The following is a 16078-nucleotide window of genomic DNA, read 5'->3' on the forward strand; positions in this document are numbered from 1 at the left end:
ATGGCTATTACTGCATCGATTTTTTCTTCAAATTTAATAAAGCTATTATTAAGTTTCCCTGTTTCTAGTGAGAAGAGATTTTAATTTTTACAAAACTATGCTAGTGGTTAGCTATATATGACAATTTTATTTTGACTTGTTGATATCCAAAGGATCGGTGTCATTTAATCCTGTTGGATCGGATTTTTATTCAATTTAAGTAGGGTCAAATCAAAAAGAGGTCAAATCTTACCACTTTAATCAAAGCCGAGTGGAGAGGTAGGTGAGAGATTAGACAACCCGATTTTTAACCTATTCTTTTATGCTAAATTGTAAAAACCCAACACCAAAAAAGTAAATAGTCCTAAATGAAAAAAAATGATATATGGTTTTTTAATGTACTGATTCTATTAAACCTTGACGGATAAATAGATGGAAAAACCCTAAAAAATTGTTTTAAGTCCTTTTTCTTTTTTATTTACTCCTTCGTGTCCTTATATTTCCTATCCACCCCTAATTTAGTAGTGTTGCAGGTCCCTCGCATGGTGATTCTGTAATTTTTTATTCATCGCTTGCTGGATTTGTTATTTAGGATTTACCACCTAATATTTCATTAGTAATTACTAAGAAACCTGGATTTATTAATTGTTGTCAATAATTCAAGGGTAAAAAACTATTGTTAAGATTGATTATAATTAGAAAAAATATTAACATTCCTAACATGCTCTACCTTCCTAACACACCCTACCTAAAATAAACTGATTTTTAATTTGATATAATTTAAAATTTTAAAATATTAATCAAATTCTAAAATTTTAATAAATCAATTATCAAATCTCTTAACACATATAGAAAAATATTCTTCCATTTTCATAAAAAATATAACATAATTTTATTTATCCTTAAATATTTAACCATATTTAAATTAAATACTTAATTTTTTTTATTTTTATAATTTAATAACATGAATAAATAAAAATACAAACACACACTTCCACATCACTTTTTACTATGTTTTACTATGTTTTCTGTTACAATTTTTACAATATAACATAAACTAAAAACATTTAACAGAAATTTAAATACATATTCAAATATATGAAAATTACAAAAAGGTCCCTAAAGAGCCCAGGAATTGCAGAGGAGGCCCTCAAGAACTGTGGAACAGTGGCGACGCGTCTCCTCCACGCGCCACCACCACTGGCGGGGAGTGGGGACACTCGCTGCTGCGAGGAATAAATTGGAAACGGTGGGATCTGGCTCAGCCTCTTCTCCCCTTCCTTTCCTTGCAAGAACAACCAAAAACGCTACAAAGCAATCAATTTTAGTTTTCTTTTCTCCCCCTTAGATCTGGTTTGTTTGAGTCTTTTAGATCTGCTTCACTGCAAATTGGTTTCCTTCGGTCATCTTCTCTTTCTCCTATGTTCCATGTACTGCACGGCAAGGAGGAGAAATAGACGAGAGAGTGGTGTCGCTGCTGGAGGCGGTGAGCTGGGTCTGCTGGCCTGTGGGTTGCTGCTGTTTGCGATTCTGCCTGCATTCGGCCAGCTAGTCGCTGGTTTAGCAGGAAAGAGCTGAGGTGAGGGAGACCACGACTAAAGGGAGAAGGGGGAACGAAATGGCCGAGGGGAAGGTGACGAAAATGGCAGAGGGCCGCCGACTGGCTTCTGTTGGCTGGGAGTTGGGTTCCTCTGGAGATGGTTTTGGGGGGAGGTCTGTGTGTTTTGTTTTGGAGAGTCTTTCTTTGCCCAGTGAGAGGCGGCTAGAGAGGCTGTAAAGGGAAAGGCTTGGCTGGGTGACTTTTGGCTCTCTTTGGTTTTTGGAGTTGGAGGCAAACCAGAGAAGGGAAAGGGTTTTGGCTTGTCGAGCAGATATGGCCGGGTGAGCTGGCGGCTGGAGGAGGGGAGCAGTTTGGTTTTGGAGGAGAAAGGAGTGTCTTTGCGGGATTCTCTCCTTTTGCAGGGAAGATAGAGAGCCAAGCTACCAAAAAGGGGGCGGGGCGGGGCGGCGGCTTCCTCTTTTTGGTAATGGCTGGGGTCGCCGGTTCTCTTTTAGGTTTTTTCTTTTGCTTCGTCTTATTTTCTGCCGCCCCCCAGTCTCTTAATTTTTTTCTCCCCCCTTTTCTATTTCACTGTAGCAGTATTTATAGAAAAAATATTCTCAAGTTTCCAAACTGGTCCCTTAACTTTACTTTTTCTTTTCTTTTCTTTTCTTTTTTTGTTAATTTTGATTTTCTCCTTTTTTATATATTTTTAAAACAAGCAATATCAACGTCGACTCAACAAGAAAAATCAATGATTGTAAAATCAACATGTTAAAAGTTGAACGTGTTTGAAATACCTTTGAAATTTTAAATTCTTCTAAGATGACGTTGAAAATGATAAAAATGATGCAAATATATCAAAAATGCAATTTTTAAGGTTTTCGTTGTTGTTTTTTCTATTTTTACTTTTTTAAAAAAATTTATCAAAAATATGGGTAAAAAATTGGATAGCAAAAAGGAGCAATAACAACCAATATTGACTTTAACAAGAGTAGCCAAATAAAGGTTTTTAAAAGGGTTTTTTAATCAAAAAATTTTAAAATTGAAAATTTTAGCATAGTTATTAAACACATTTTAAACTAACAAGTTGACCTGGTGGCTCAAGGACCAAATCAAACTTGGATGACTAAAAGGTTAACTCACAAACTGTGCAAGACATGTTCAACTTTTTTACAAAATAAGATTATTTTTAATTAAAAAAATAGATTTAGTCCACTCGCTAAGATAGAGATTGACCTATCTAACACATAACTTAGACTTTAACACGCAAACCGTGCAAGACATGTTCAAATTTTTTTACAAAATGAGGTTATTTTCGATCGGAAAAATAGATTTAGTCCACTCGCTAAGATAGAGATTAACTTGTCTAACACATAACTTAGACTTTAAATCAGGCCAAGTTTAAAATTATAGTTTCTAGATAAATTTACTTGACATTTTCAATTTGGGTTCCTTACAAAGCGTTCATGGGATTTTCAATTGGAGAAAAGAAAGTAGGTTTTTTTTTTGTCTTCCTATTATAGTTGCAGAGAAAGAGTCATGCAAGAGGATTTATAGAAAGAAGTTATTTTTTTTAGTTATTATTATTTTCTATTTGGTTTAAGAAAATATTTCACAAGTGTTTTCATTTTTTTTCTATTTATCTATAAAAAAAATAATCAAGATTCATCATTTTATTTTTGTAATTCTTAAAATAACCCTATAATTATTGATGGAAATGAAAGGAAAAGAATCTCTGTAAATAATTATAAGGTTATTTAAAAAATTCCTAAACTAATTTTTTTAATCAATCTTAGTATTTCATTTCCTAAACAAAATTATTAATCTAAATATCAATCTCCAGCAAGTGGTTACAGTTCTCCACTCGACCTAATGGTTGTTTTAAATATTTTGTGTTTATAGGTGAAGCAAAATCCGGTTGATCGTGAGCTATAAACCATATCATAATGAAGGGATTGCAGGAATCAATTAAAGGAGTAGAATAAAGAGGTTGCCCAACTAAAAATCATAATGAAAGCATTTTCGAGTTAACTTATAAAATTATATAATTTTATAAGTTAATATATATATATATATATATTTATTATATAAAATTATATAAAAATAATAAAATAATAAAATCAAACTAAAATCATGTAAAATCAGGCAAAATCATGATTTTGCTGTGATTTTACAATAATTTCATATTTTCAATTCTTATCTTCCTTATTGTATACGCTTGTGTTTATTCACTAACACATGAGCCCTACAAGACCTTGAATTAATGGATTCCTTCTTCAATCAATAGTGTAATGATGAAAGAAACATAATCTTGCTTAAACCCTTTCTAATAAATAAAAAAATTATTTATTATGGGATAGAAACTTAAAAATTCTTATTCTATAAAAATATTTAAACATATAAGAGTGACAAACCATGCTATGAAGTTTGATCTACCACGTGTTTATGTTTAAACACTATAATCTTTTAGACAAGTTTACAATATTATGATTTCTTTATAGAAAATTACATGACTTCTCTAAGATATATTCTCTAAGATATGATCTAATAAGAAACCAGACTTCAAGATTAAACAAAAAAGGTTTTACTTTGAATTGTTTAGTTTATTTGTTTTAGTTCATATAAAACCTACAATTCTTTATAAATCCACTTGTTGAGATTCATGTTGTATAACAAATAATATCTAAAATTTATAAAAGTATAACAATATCTAAAAGTGATGAATTCTTCATCAAGGGAAAAAACATCAGATAAGCTAAAACAATGCAAATGATCATGCATTTGGAGGAAGCATTGAAATTGGCAACAAGAGAGCGTAGTTTTGAAGACCTCGTTGTTTTTAAATTTTTTTTCTTGGATGCAGAGTCTTATCAATCATTTATGACTTTTTCTCTTAGATCTTGTATCATGGGTTTTTATCATGCAAGAACAAATACACCATATCTTTATTAATGAAATTGTTTATTGTTTGTATGGACCATGTATGAAAAAAATCACTTATGATTTTATGATATGTTTTTATGATCCAAGTTTATATTGTATTTTCATTGTAGTGTCAAAAAAATATTTTTAACAACCTTGGTTACAAAAATGTTAACCTATCTTATTTAAACGTATAATTCCATAATAGGATTCTTGTATTACCATATTTAGACCTATAATTTCATAATTATAAATATACCTTGAGCCCAATTTAAAATCAATGTATTAACATGGTGGGAATGATAAATCTAATTTTTTTTAGAAATTTCAAGGATCTTCTTAAACAAATATAGAGTTGTTTTATAGTTTTATGTGAAGATTAATAGAATATCAGATGTAGTTTTTACACTGAATATTTGTTTCAAATACTAAGTTGTCATAAACCATAAGTCATTCAATTATCCGGGTTGTAATGATAATCCATATGAACTACTAGTAAGAAAATTCTTAAACCTTTCTAGGAGAGAGAGATTCATATATCTTAAAGTGCTAGTTCCTTTTCTTCTTTTTTTTTGTATTTTAGGTATTTTAGTATTATACTCTACTCATATTTTTTACAATCTATAGGAAATAAGAGACATATAAATTCTAAATTTCATAATTTAAAATTATATTAATTCTAAAAAGATAAAGTGTTGAACATCCACCTTTATCTTGTGCATGTGCTGTTAGTCCCTATTATTATCCTATCATGTACCATCAATGATACATTTATCATCAACAATGCAACCAACATTAACAGTTCATTTCAATTCTCATTTAATCATCATTTTTATTCAAACCACTAGCAAGGAAAATCCTTAAAATTCCTTACACACGCATATTTCCCATATTCATAATTATTCTTATAAATTAAAATGTTAGAACCGTCAATCAACAACAAATTCCAAGTAAAGATTAGAGATTAATTAGTCCTAGTTGGTTTATTCTATCAAATCTCGAAACACTATTTGGTATTTTAATTATAACTAAAGTTTTAGAACTCTTTTTCTAGCATGGTTTGTCTATATAGAAAGTTATTATATAGAGTTATACCTTTTATGAAGGACTCAACACTTAGTGTTATCATCTACATATCTAAACTCATTTATTACAGTACCATAAGAAATATGTCTAGTACTATGTTAGTCTTGACCTTTACTTAATATTGTACTTATATGTGGAGTTATACAACTTCAAATAAGTCAGGATTAGTTCCATTGAAAATATGAAATCCATACTGACAACCTTTATAAAGACACCAACTTCAAATTATATCGTTTGAAGGCTCAAAATTAATAATTATAGTAGAACCTGAAATTTATCTAGCACAATGTTTATTTGGACCTTTACTTAGTATGTTTATCATATCTGGAGTTATACAACTCCAAATAAGTTAAGATCAGTTTTATTTGAAATATAATATTTATTTCTAGAATTTTTATAAATATATCAACTCTAAATTATATTATTTGCAAGTTGTAATTCCAATTAGAAGTTGGCTAGTAAAACTGTCAACATTTTAAATACTCGAGAGATGAATTTAACAAGCACACTAAGTGTTTTCATGCATTGTGACATTTATTATATTTACTCATACTCATACTTTCAAATTTATAACTTATGTTTAGAATTATACTGATAATGTTAGATACATGCACAATATCAGCTAATGTGCTAATGATCTTTCCATCACTCATCAATTTCCTTTAAACCATTCATATGGCTAGGTTTAACTTGTTTCATTTTCTATGTTTTTTTATTGTATTTTCTTTTTATTTTTATCTCATTCACAAATATACAACCTATCATTTAGTTTTCTTTATTTAAACATCTTCATATATCAAAAGGTTTTTCCTAACCTCACTTGTTGTTCATCATTCCACTTGTACAAGAATATATAATTCATCAACCTAATTAAAACTCATTTTAACCAACTCATTTTGACCACCACTTCGCTTTTACATGACTTGTTCAAAAACATAATATTACCAATTTTAACATAATTTTCCACCCCTCCTCTTATATTAAAATTGGCTAGCCTTATAGGTAAGATTTCTTCTCAAATTTTTCTATTTTCTTCCATTATTTCTTTGGCTTAAGCCTTTTTATTAACATACTAACCTATTTATTCATAAAAACTCTCATTTGCTATACATTTTCAAGAACCCTAGAATCACAACATTGAGGTTTTTTCAATTATCCTTTACTAACTATGAAATCAAAGAGGAAAACTAAAGAAAAACACTTATATCAATAATTTCAAGTACAAATTGAAGAGTTCTTACCAATTTGTTCTTCAATTGTTTTTCCTTTTCATCACCCATACTTGTCCTTCAAGCTCCTCTCCTCCAACCAAGCTTTTTAATTTTGGCCTAAATGTGTTTCTCTTATTACAAACCTATTTACAAGCTTTAATCTCATAATTTTAGAAGGATTTCTTAAATGATTTATAAAGAGAGGCGAGAGAGAAGCCTCTTATCTTTAGATTTGCCAACGGAATTTTTTGTTAGTATTTATATTATCATTCTGTTGGTAATTAATTTACCAACAACATCATCAATAGAAATGAATATTTTGTTGATGAATCTTTAGGTGGTAATTTTTTGTCTGTCGATAAGTTCGTTGATAATAAAACAATATTATTACCAATGGATTTACTGATGGAAAAGGAACACAAAAAAATTATCCTCTTCATTCCGTTAGTATTTTCCTAAACAAATACCATATGTAATTACGTCGGTAATTATTTAAAAATATTTTAAAAAATCTATTTTATAAAAATATAAAATAATTAAATTAATATAAATCAACACTTTATAATACTCAAAACACTTGAAGAAGAAGAAGAAGAAAATTGTATGAAAAAAAATACTACAACAATATTTATACAATTATTAATATAAATAACAATTAAAAATAAAATAAAAAATATAGTGAAAAAAAATAAGAAACAAAATCTTACCTTAATGTGGTTGCAAGTGAAGCTAAGAAGAAAAAAAAATAAGAAGAAAAAAGAATAAAGAACAAGAATACATGAGGAGAAAAGAAGTTGAGAAGAGAAGAGCAAGATATGGATATTTATGCCTTTTGCATATGGGGAAGAAGAAGAAGAAATAAGCCTCGTCTCTTATAAAGTTAGGGATTGTAGGTTTTTTATTGAGTGTTTTATTAATAGTTTTACTGATGGATAATTAAATATAAATATTTTTAATTTTTCTGTAGGTGATTCTGTCTATAATATTTAATTTAAATTTTTAATTTAATAAAAAATTTACAGAAATTGCTAAATATCATCAACTACTTTTCAATCCATTGGTAATTCTGTTGGTAAAAAAGGCACGTCATTGTTTTTTTACTTTGTTTTAATTATTTTTTTCCACTATAATTCCCTCAGTAAATACCAAGAGAATTTCTATTAGCAAAATCCATCGGAGATTTACCAACAAAACTATCCCCTCAATATTTTCATTTTTATTTATTGATTTTCTAGTTATGGATTATGTATTAATTTATTTGACATTTCCTTTTATTTTACATATAATATCACCCAATTTACAAAATTTTCTCCTTCAAATTATTATTTTTACCTGGTTAAGGAAGTTTAGCGATTTATCATTTGTTAATATTTCGTATACTATTTTATTACTTTATCTTCTTTGAATTTTACATTAATCTCCTAGAAATGTTCAATCTGATTCATAAGATTTTCTCCCTAATTTATCATTTTTTAATTAATAGTTATATAATTTAACGTAAATTTATCTATTTTTGACCACAGGTTTACATGCCCTTGTTATACATGATTAGTTTTTTTTATCAAAAATTTAAGTTTAATTAAAAATTTTAGTGATCAAAATACTAGATAAAGATTTTATTTCTTTTTATTAATAAAAAATAAAAATATATTTTTTTTTCATCAATCACCACAAAGATCTCAATCCAGAAAGAGGATCACCGCAACGGCCCACATTATACTAGTTATTTACTAATATAAAAACATATTAATTATCTTCCCAAGCCATGTATATATGACTCTAAATAAAAGAGATTTTATTTTTTATTTTTTATTTTTAATATATAAACATTCCAACTACTGTTAAGAACATCCAAAAAAAATTTTATTTGATGTCTTTTTAAATAAAATATAATTTAAAAAACTCTTTGAAACCTACCTTTTCATTGAATGTGCTCTTGATGGTTGATGCTCTTGCAATTTTGTCGGGCAACTGCATTGACAAGTGTGAACAAAAATGACAGTGAGACACGCAAGTTGCTGAATATGGACACGACGAATCAATTATTAGTGGGTGTCACTGCCAAATAGACCTAGGCTAGGGTGCCTAGGAGACACCTGCAACCGGTATTAATTCACCATCAACCTACAAATCACCAAAATCCCTAAAATCATCCTCTTCTTTCAATTCCCTCGATTATGTCAGCATGAATTCTTATTTGACCTTAGCCGCCATGCCCCATGGGTCCTCTGACTCGTTCATGGGTCCCTATAACGACCAAACTTATTGAAAAATATCCTCCAATTACCATATTATATTCATGTTATCTATCTCTTTTACCTTATCTTATATTATTCATTAACTTCAGGATTTTTCCCTCTATTTTGCCTATATATACTCCCTTGGCTTCAGAACAAGTATCTCCTATGACCAAAGGCCATTTCACTACCAAAAGTACTACTATTCAAAAAATTGAAGATAAATACTCGTTCAAACATCAAAAGAAATCCACTCGATCCATTAATGGATTCTTCATATTTTCACGCCCAAAATTCTCAATTCTGCCCGGGGTCATCTTCTTCTTTCAATTCCCTTGATTCTTTCTCATGTAACGTACAAAACTTCTACAGCCAACCCCTACCTTTTAATCAAAATGATTCCCAAGAAATGCTTCTCTTAGGAGTCCCAGAAGAGCCCCCCATCAACTCCTTTGATACCTCTTCATCCACCAATAATAACTATGACGAGGCAAGTTCTAAAACTAATTACCAAGAGGAGCCACCCCAAGAAATTGCTTATAGAGGGGTTAGGAGGCGGCCTTGGGGCAAATATGCTGCCGAGATAAGGGATTCAACAAGAAAACATGTGAGAGTTTGGTTAGGAACATTTGATACTGCCGAGGCCGCGGCCTTAGCTTATGATCAAGCTGCATTTACAATTAGAGGTTCAATGGCCGTACTAAATTTCCCTGTTCAAAAAGTTTATGAGTCACTTCAACAAATGGGCTATGGTTTCCAAGAAGGGCAATCGCCAATTGTAGCAATGAAAAAAAGACACTCAATGAATAGGAAAGCTGAGAGTAGGAAAAGGAAAGAGAAAGGAACGAGAATTGGAACTGAAAATGTGGTGGTCCTGGAGGATTTAGGGGCTGATTACTTGGAAGATCTTCTAACCATTTCAGAGAGTGCTCGTCCTGGGCAATTTAGCGTTTAACTTTTTTTCATCCACTCACTCTTTTTTTTCTTTCTTTTTTTTCACTTTTAGTCTCTTAAAAGTGTTAATTAATTTGGAGGAGGGCCTGAGAATTGATCCTCCAAGTCTATTTCTGAACAATGGGCAATATTATTGCTAAACCAATGGTTCAGTGGCCAACTGAGTCGAATGTTTGTATTTTTAGTTATTTCACTTTAGTTTTTGGAGATTACCACTTGTATTTTAGATAATGCATTTTCGTGCATCTTTGTAAAATTTGAAAATAATGAGAAGGTTTGAAGTTTTAGTTATCATGCACAACAAAAGTAATTATTATATGGCCTCAAGCTATGTAATTTTTATTGTGATGTTTATGGTATTGTTTTAAAAATATATCAAAATAATTTTTTTATAATATTTTTTCTATGTTAGCACTTCAAAATTATAAAAAAACATTTAAAGATATTAATTTAATAATTTTTTAAATAAAAAATAATTTAAAAATCATTTTAACAAACCAACAATAGCAAACCAACAGATCAAGAGGATAAGGTAACCAATTTCTTTTTCTTAAATATATGTTTATTTTAGTGGATTAATTATCTAAGCCGAGCTAGCTACTGCATATCGATTGTGATAGTCGGTGGAAGAGATTGATGTTAGCTGTGGTAATTTTGAAGGAGAATACAGAACCACACGCACATACAAACAAAATTTATTTAGTGTCACCTTCTCCCTTCCAATGAATTCAATTTTGCCTCAATGTTTATATATATATATATATATATATATATATATATGTTCCATGGCGCTAGGATATGTCATCATTATGTACATATGTATATGTGTAAACAGAGGGGAGGAAATTTTTAATTTAAAGTTACATAAAAAACATAACACTTTATAACTGTGCCGACACACCGATAACATGTGCTTATGTACATGAGACATGTTCTTAATATGTCTATAACATGGGACAAATTATCAATTACATGTGTATGTGTTCATATATATATATATATATGTGTGTGTGTGTGTGGAAGTTTGATAGTATTTTTTCTAGTCAATAGTAATTGGAAAATATACAAAGAAACACACACTGTTTTTGGTATTAAAAAAATAAGAACGGCTTCTATTTTTGCAAGATGTTTCTTTTGTTTTGTTTTTCCCCCCCAAATGGATGAACAAAGCTAAAGGTAGGTCAGCAGCTCCCATGCCCACTAAGGAGAAAGAGCTCTCCCCCCCACCACCAAAGAATATATGATAAAAGCTGATTATTACAAGGATCATTCAGACAAGTTCGATGTCAACTGATACAGTTGAATACGTTATAAATGACATGATGATATTTTTCATCTTAATCTATTATTTGAGAAACTTTTTAGAGAGATTTTAACTACAAGATTTTTAACAGAAGCAGTCGATCAAGAGTTCCGAATAATTTATACCTTTATAGCTTAGTCTTTATAGTTTTTATATATATATATATATAAAAATGGTGTCTACTTTTTGTTTTTTTTTTAATCATTTCACTTTAGTTGACGGAGATTACAACTTTGTTGGTTGGATAATGTCTTTGTTTTCCATCTTCTTAAAAATTGAAAATAATGAGAAAGATTAAAGTTGTGATTACCATGCACAACAAGTAATTATTATATTGGCATCAAGCTATGAGATTTATTTTGATGTTTGGTATTATAATATAAAGTATTTTTAAAAAATATTTTATAAGAATAATTATTATATTTGCATCAGAATTTTTTTAAATACATATAACATTCAGTTAAAGGAAAGATACAAGGATGATTTTTGAACTTATTCGGAACTCAATCTTATTTATAGTTGGAGGTAAGATCATTCAGTAGACTTCATAAAAATTAGGTGTATAATCTGTATATATTACAGTTAAGAATTTATAAATGACCCATAATATTTCAACCATTGGATGCTCACAATCAATTCCGAGTATCAAACTCTGAATTTCAAGATGATTTTAAACCAACGAGTACAAGTTCAAATGACTTATCTTAATGATGATTATATACGACTTAGTATAAAGATAACCAAACTTCGTCAATTGATAATGAAAATTAAATCACATATGAGAGGTATATGTGCTTTCCTTTATCAGTCTCATGATCCTCGTAAAGACCCATCTTTTCCTTCTCTTCCAACACTTATGTTCTAATTGTATTTAAATTTATAAATGTTTAGATTTGAAATAAATATTTTATTTTTATATTATTTTATTTTAATTATTTTATATTTCTATTAAATAGATTTTTTTTAAAAAAAATATATTGTTATTGATAGTGCTACAAATGGATTAAGTCTATTAATATATTCTAAAGAGTTGAAATAATATTACTGCAAATATTACTTCCACTCTTTAACTACTGATGAAATTGCATATGATCCTTTTGTTGATTATATATTAAATTCATCAAGAGAAATACCGACAATGAAAAAAATTACTAATGAAATTGCGTATCATTTTTTTTTATCAATGATAATTATATTCATTGATGGCAATACTAACAAAATGACATGAATGATTTTATTTAGTGTGCTTGTGTTATAGTAAATTTTTAGGTAATATTATGACCAACAAAAGCATCAAAAGATCATAAATCATCTACAAGAGTTTTTTTAATTAAGTATTTTTATCTATGAAATTATCAGTATAATTTTGATAATTAAGTATTTCTATCCGTAAAATTGTAGTATAATTTATCTTATTAAACTAAGAGTATAAATAGATATTAATAAATCTAAAATTTTTGTTAGATTGTTTATTTTGTGGATTAATTATCTAAGTGACGCTACTGCTTATCCATTGTGATGTTTTGAGTAATATCAATAACTTTGATTATTAAAAAATTAAAAAAAATACCGATTGTGATAGTCGGTGGAGGAGATTGCTTTATTGTTATATGCAATAATTTTGAAGGAGAATACATAATAACCACAAGCACATACAACCAAAAAATCCATAACCACACACACTACAAACAAAATTTATTTGGTGTCAATTTCTCCCTTCCATTTAATTCAATTTTGCCTCAATGCTTTCCTAGCATTTTTAACATAAAATCAAAGTTCGACTTCAAACATTAGTTAAAATATTACATGTGTTCATGGCAGGGATATATCATCAATATATACATGTGTAAATGAAGGGGATGAATTTTAAAAAAAAATTAAAGTTATATATATATATATATATATATATAAATTAGATGAATCTTTATCACCATAAAGGGATGAATTTTAAAAAAAAATTAAAGTTATATAAAAAATATAGATGAAACTTTATCACCACGTAGACACACTCATAACATGTACCTATAAAAAGACAAACTTCGACCCCTTGTATACATGAGATATGTTAGTATTGTGTCTATAATGCGGGGCACATTATCATTCACATATTTGCTGATGCATTATTACATAGGATATGCCATTTCTTCCCATATTTATCATTATTGAGAAAAAGAACGGCTTCTATTTTTGCTCTATGTTTGTTTTGTTTTTTTCCCCTAATAGATGAATGTAGCTAAAGGTAGGTAAGCAGCTTCCGTGACCACTCAAGGAGGTAAAGCTTTCGCCCCCACCACCAAAACATATATTACAAAAGCTGCTTATTACAAGGCTCACTCGTACAAGTTCGATGTCAACTGATACAGTTGAATAAGTTATAAACGACATGGTGATGTTTTCATCATAATCTATAATTAGAGAGATTTTTAAGAGAGATTCTAACTACAAGAACTTTACCAGAAGCAGTCTATCAAGATTTCCAAATTATTTATTCCTTCATATTAAATATAATATTAAAATATAATATAAATTATATTTTGAGATCTTGTAATAGCTTAGTCTTTATAGTTTATTTAAAGAAAATGATGTCTATTTTTTTTATTTTTAATTGTTTTAATTTATCTTAAAAGTTGAAAATAATGAGAAGGGTTAAATTTTTAATTATCATGCACAACGAGTAATTATTCCTATTCCATGGGCCTCAAGCTATGGGATTTTAGTCAGGAAGACAAGGGAACGAGATTTCCTTTTCCTAGATATATCTGTTTATCTTAGCCGAGCTACTGCATATCGATTGTGATAGTCGGTGGAGGGGATTGCTTGATTGTTATATGTAAAATTTTTGAAGGAGAATACATAACCACACCCCCACACATAAAAATAACCAAAAAATTCATAGCCACACACACATATCACCCATGGATCATTGTTTACTATGATTGATTTAGTCTATGGATCATTGTTTACCATGATTAATTTAGTATTATTTTATTTCAATAAATGACTTTTTATAAATAGTATTTCCATCTTATCTACTTTTTTTTTGACCTTCTAATAAAAAAATATATTTGAAAAAGAACATAAAAAGGAAAAATGATTAAGTTGTAAATAGGTTTTTTTAAAAAAAATATGGATTAAATACATATTTTAGAGCCAAGGAGCACCAATTAGCTAATTCTGCTAAACTATATGGATGGAGTTATACTTAATTCTCAAATATATAATTTTTTTGGAATGATTAAGATAAATTAATTGAATACTGAAATATTTTTTTCCTTTTCATTACAGTCCTTGGATTTTGATTATTCTTATTCTAGTTAATTTTCACCTTTTTCTTTTATTTTTTTAATTTTACCCCTAACATAATTACAACATGCCCTCTAATTTTTCTATTTCTTTCATTTCAATCATTGATTCTTTAATTCTTTATTTCTAGTCTAATTTGACTTTCAATTTCAATTTTCTTCTTCAATTAAGTCTTCCATTAAATTCTAACTTGGCTATTTGTTTCAAAATTATCATTGAATTTCTAAGTTCTTTCAATCTTACTAAATTAAATCAAAGTAAGTTATTTTTCTTCAAGTTCTCTTCATTTAAATATTCATTTATGACCGAATTCATTCAAATTCAATTTGTTTTCTTACTATACTTGATTATTAGTCCAAATTTCAACCCTAACTATATTTATTTTGTATTTTATTTTTTATTTTTTATTTTTTATCATTACTTTTTATCACACAAAAATTAATAAGTTAAAAAAATAAAAAATATTAAAATTAACTAAATTTTCTAAAAAAACACTTTGTTTTTTGAATTTTTGAAATATACAAAAATAAAGGTAAGAACTTGGGTTATGACAAATATGATTCCATTAAAGCCTATAGAGTATGAGTTGCATCCTTTAAGTTAAACTCATTAAGTAATCGAAGCTCAATCTAAATTTTACCATCTTTATGGGTTCAATGTCTATTTTAGAAACAACTTGAATGACAAGTCTTTTATATATATATAAAAAGATTAATCTTGTGAGGGATTAATGTCAAAATCTTGTACAAGTCTTCTTTTTAGGAGGCCAATGACAAATTTTTCATGAATAACCAAAATAAAAAGTCTTTTTTTAAAGAACCGATGTCAAGATTTATCTTTTATGAATAACTGATTCAATAAGTTTTTTATTTTTAAAGATTTATGTTAAATTTTTTACAAAACAATTACAACTTAAAAATAAAAAATAATTTAAAAACAATTAAAATAATTAAAGATAAAAAAAAATTTAGAAGATAACCTTTCATAGTTAAAAAAAAAATGCTATAAGGATCACATAATTATTCTCTTAAATATAATCAATTATTTACCTGAATATCTGAAATCAATATTATTTTTATTTTAGAATATTTAGTTTTGTTATTAGGTGATGATTCTAACTTCTTAAATCTGTTAGGATTTAGGTTCTACGATCAGTAGTTTTTTCCCTTAATCCCAAAAGTTACTCTAAATTTATTAGGTTATGGTTTGAGAATATAGACAAATTTTATTCTTTCTCTGCCTTCTCGCCTTTTCTAATCTCTTTTCTCAGGTTTTAGGTTTTGCTGTAAAGTGAAAATTTAAGTAAATTTTTTAATTCATGAACTTTGATTGAAAGTGTATTTTTTTAAAGTGATATTTTTGAAATCTTGAAATACTATTTGTATTAAAATTATTTACATCAAGTGACGGGATAATTTAGCCTCCAGGATAGAGGATATTGTCCTTTATAACAATTGTCTTTATTTCTTATTTTAATCTGAAATTCTTCAAGGAAATATTTGATATATATATATATATTTTAATGGGACATGAGCTAATT

The 16078-nt window shown here is 28.2% G+C and overlaps 1 protein-coding gene across 1 annotated transcript; it reads left to right on the forward strand.

Moving 5' to 3' along the window:
* Positions 1-9156: 9156 nt before the first annotated feature.
* On the forward strand, positions 9157-10092 carry LOC105133847 (ethylene-responsive transcription factor 1B-like). The gene has a single exon (XM_011037977.1). It carries the CDS (start codon positions 9244-9246, stop codon positions 9931-9933), a length of 690 nt encoding a protein of 229 aa, XP_011036279.1. The 5' UTR covers positions 9157-9243; the 3' UTR covers positions 9934-10092.
* The last annotated feature ends 5986 nt before the right edge of the window (positions 10093-16078 follow it).

This window comes from Populus euphratica, unplaced genomic scaffold, assembly GCF_000495115.2.
Source record: "Populus euphratica unplaced genomic scaffold, PopEup_1.0 scaffold54.1, whole genome shotgun sequence".
Lineage (NCBI taxonomy): Eukaryota > Viridiplantae > Streptophyta > Magnoliopsida > Malpighiales > Salicaceae > Populus > Populus euphratica.

Excerpts from the sequence above, each read along its gene's own strand:
- LOC105133847 (XM_011037977.1), top strand. The coding sequence starts at position 9,244 with ATGGATTCTTCATATTTTCACGCCCAAAATTCTCAATTCTGCCCGGGG.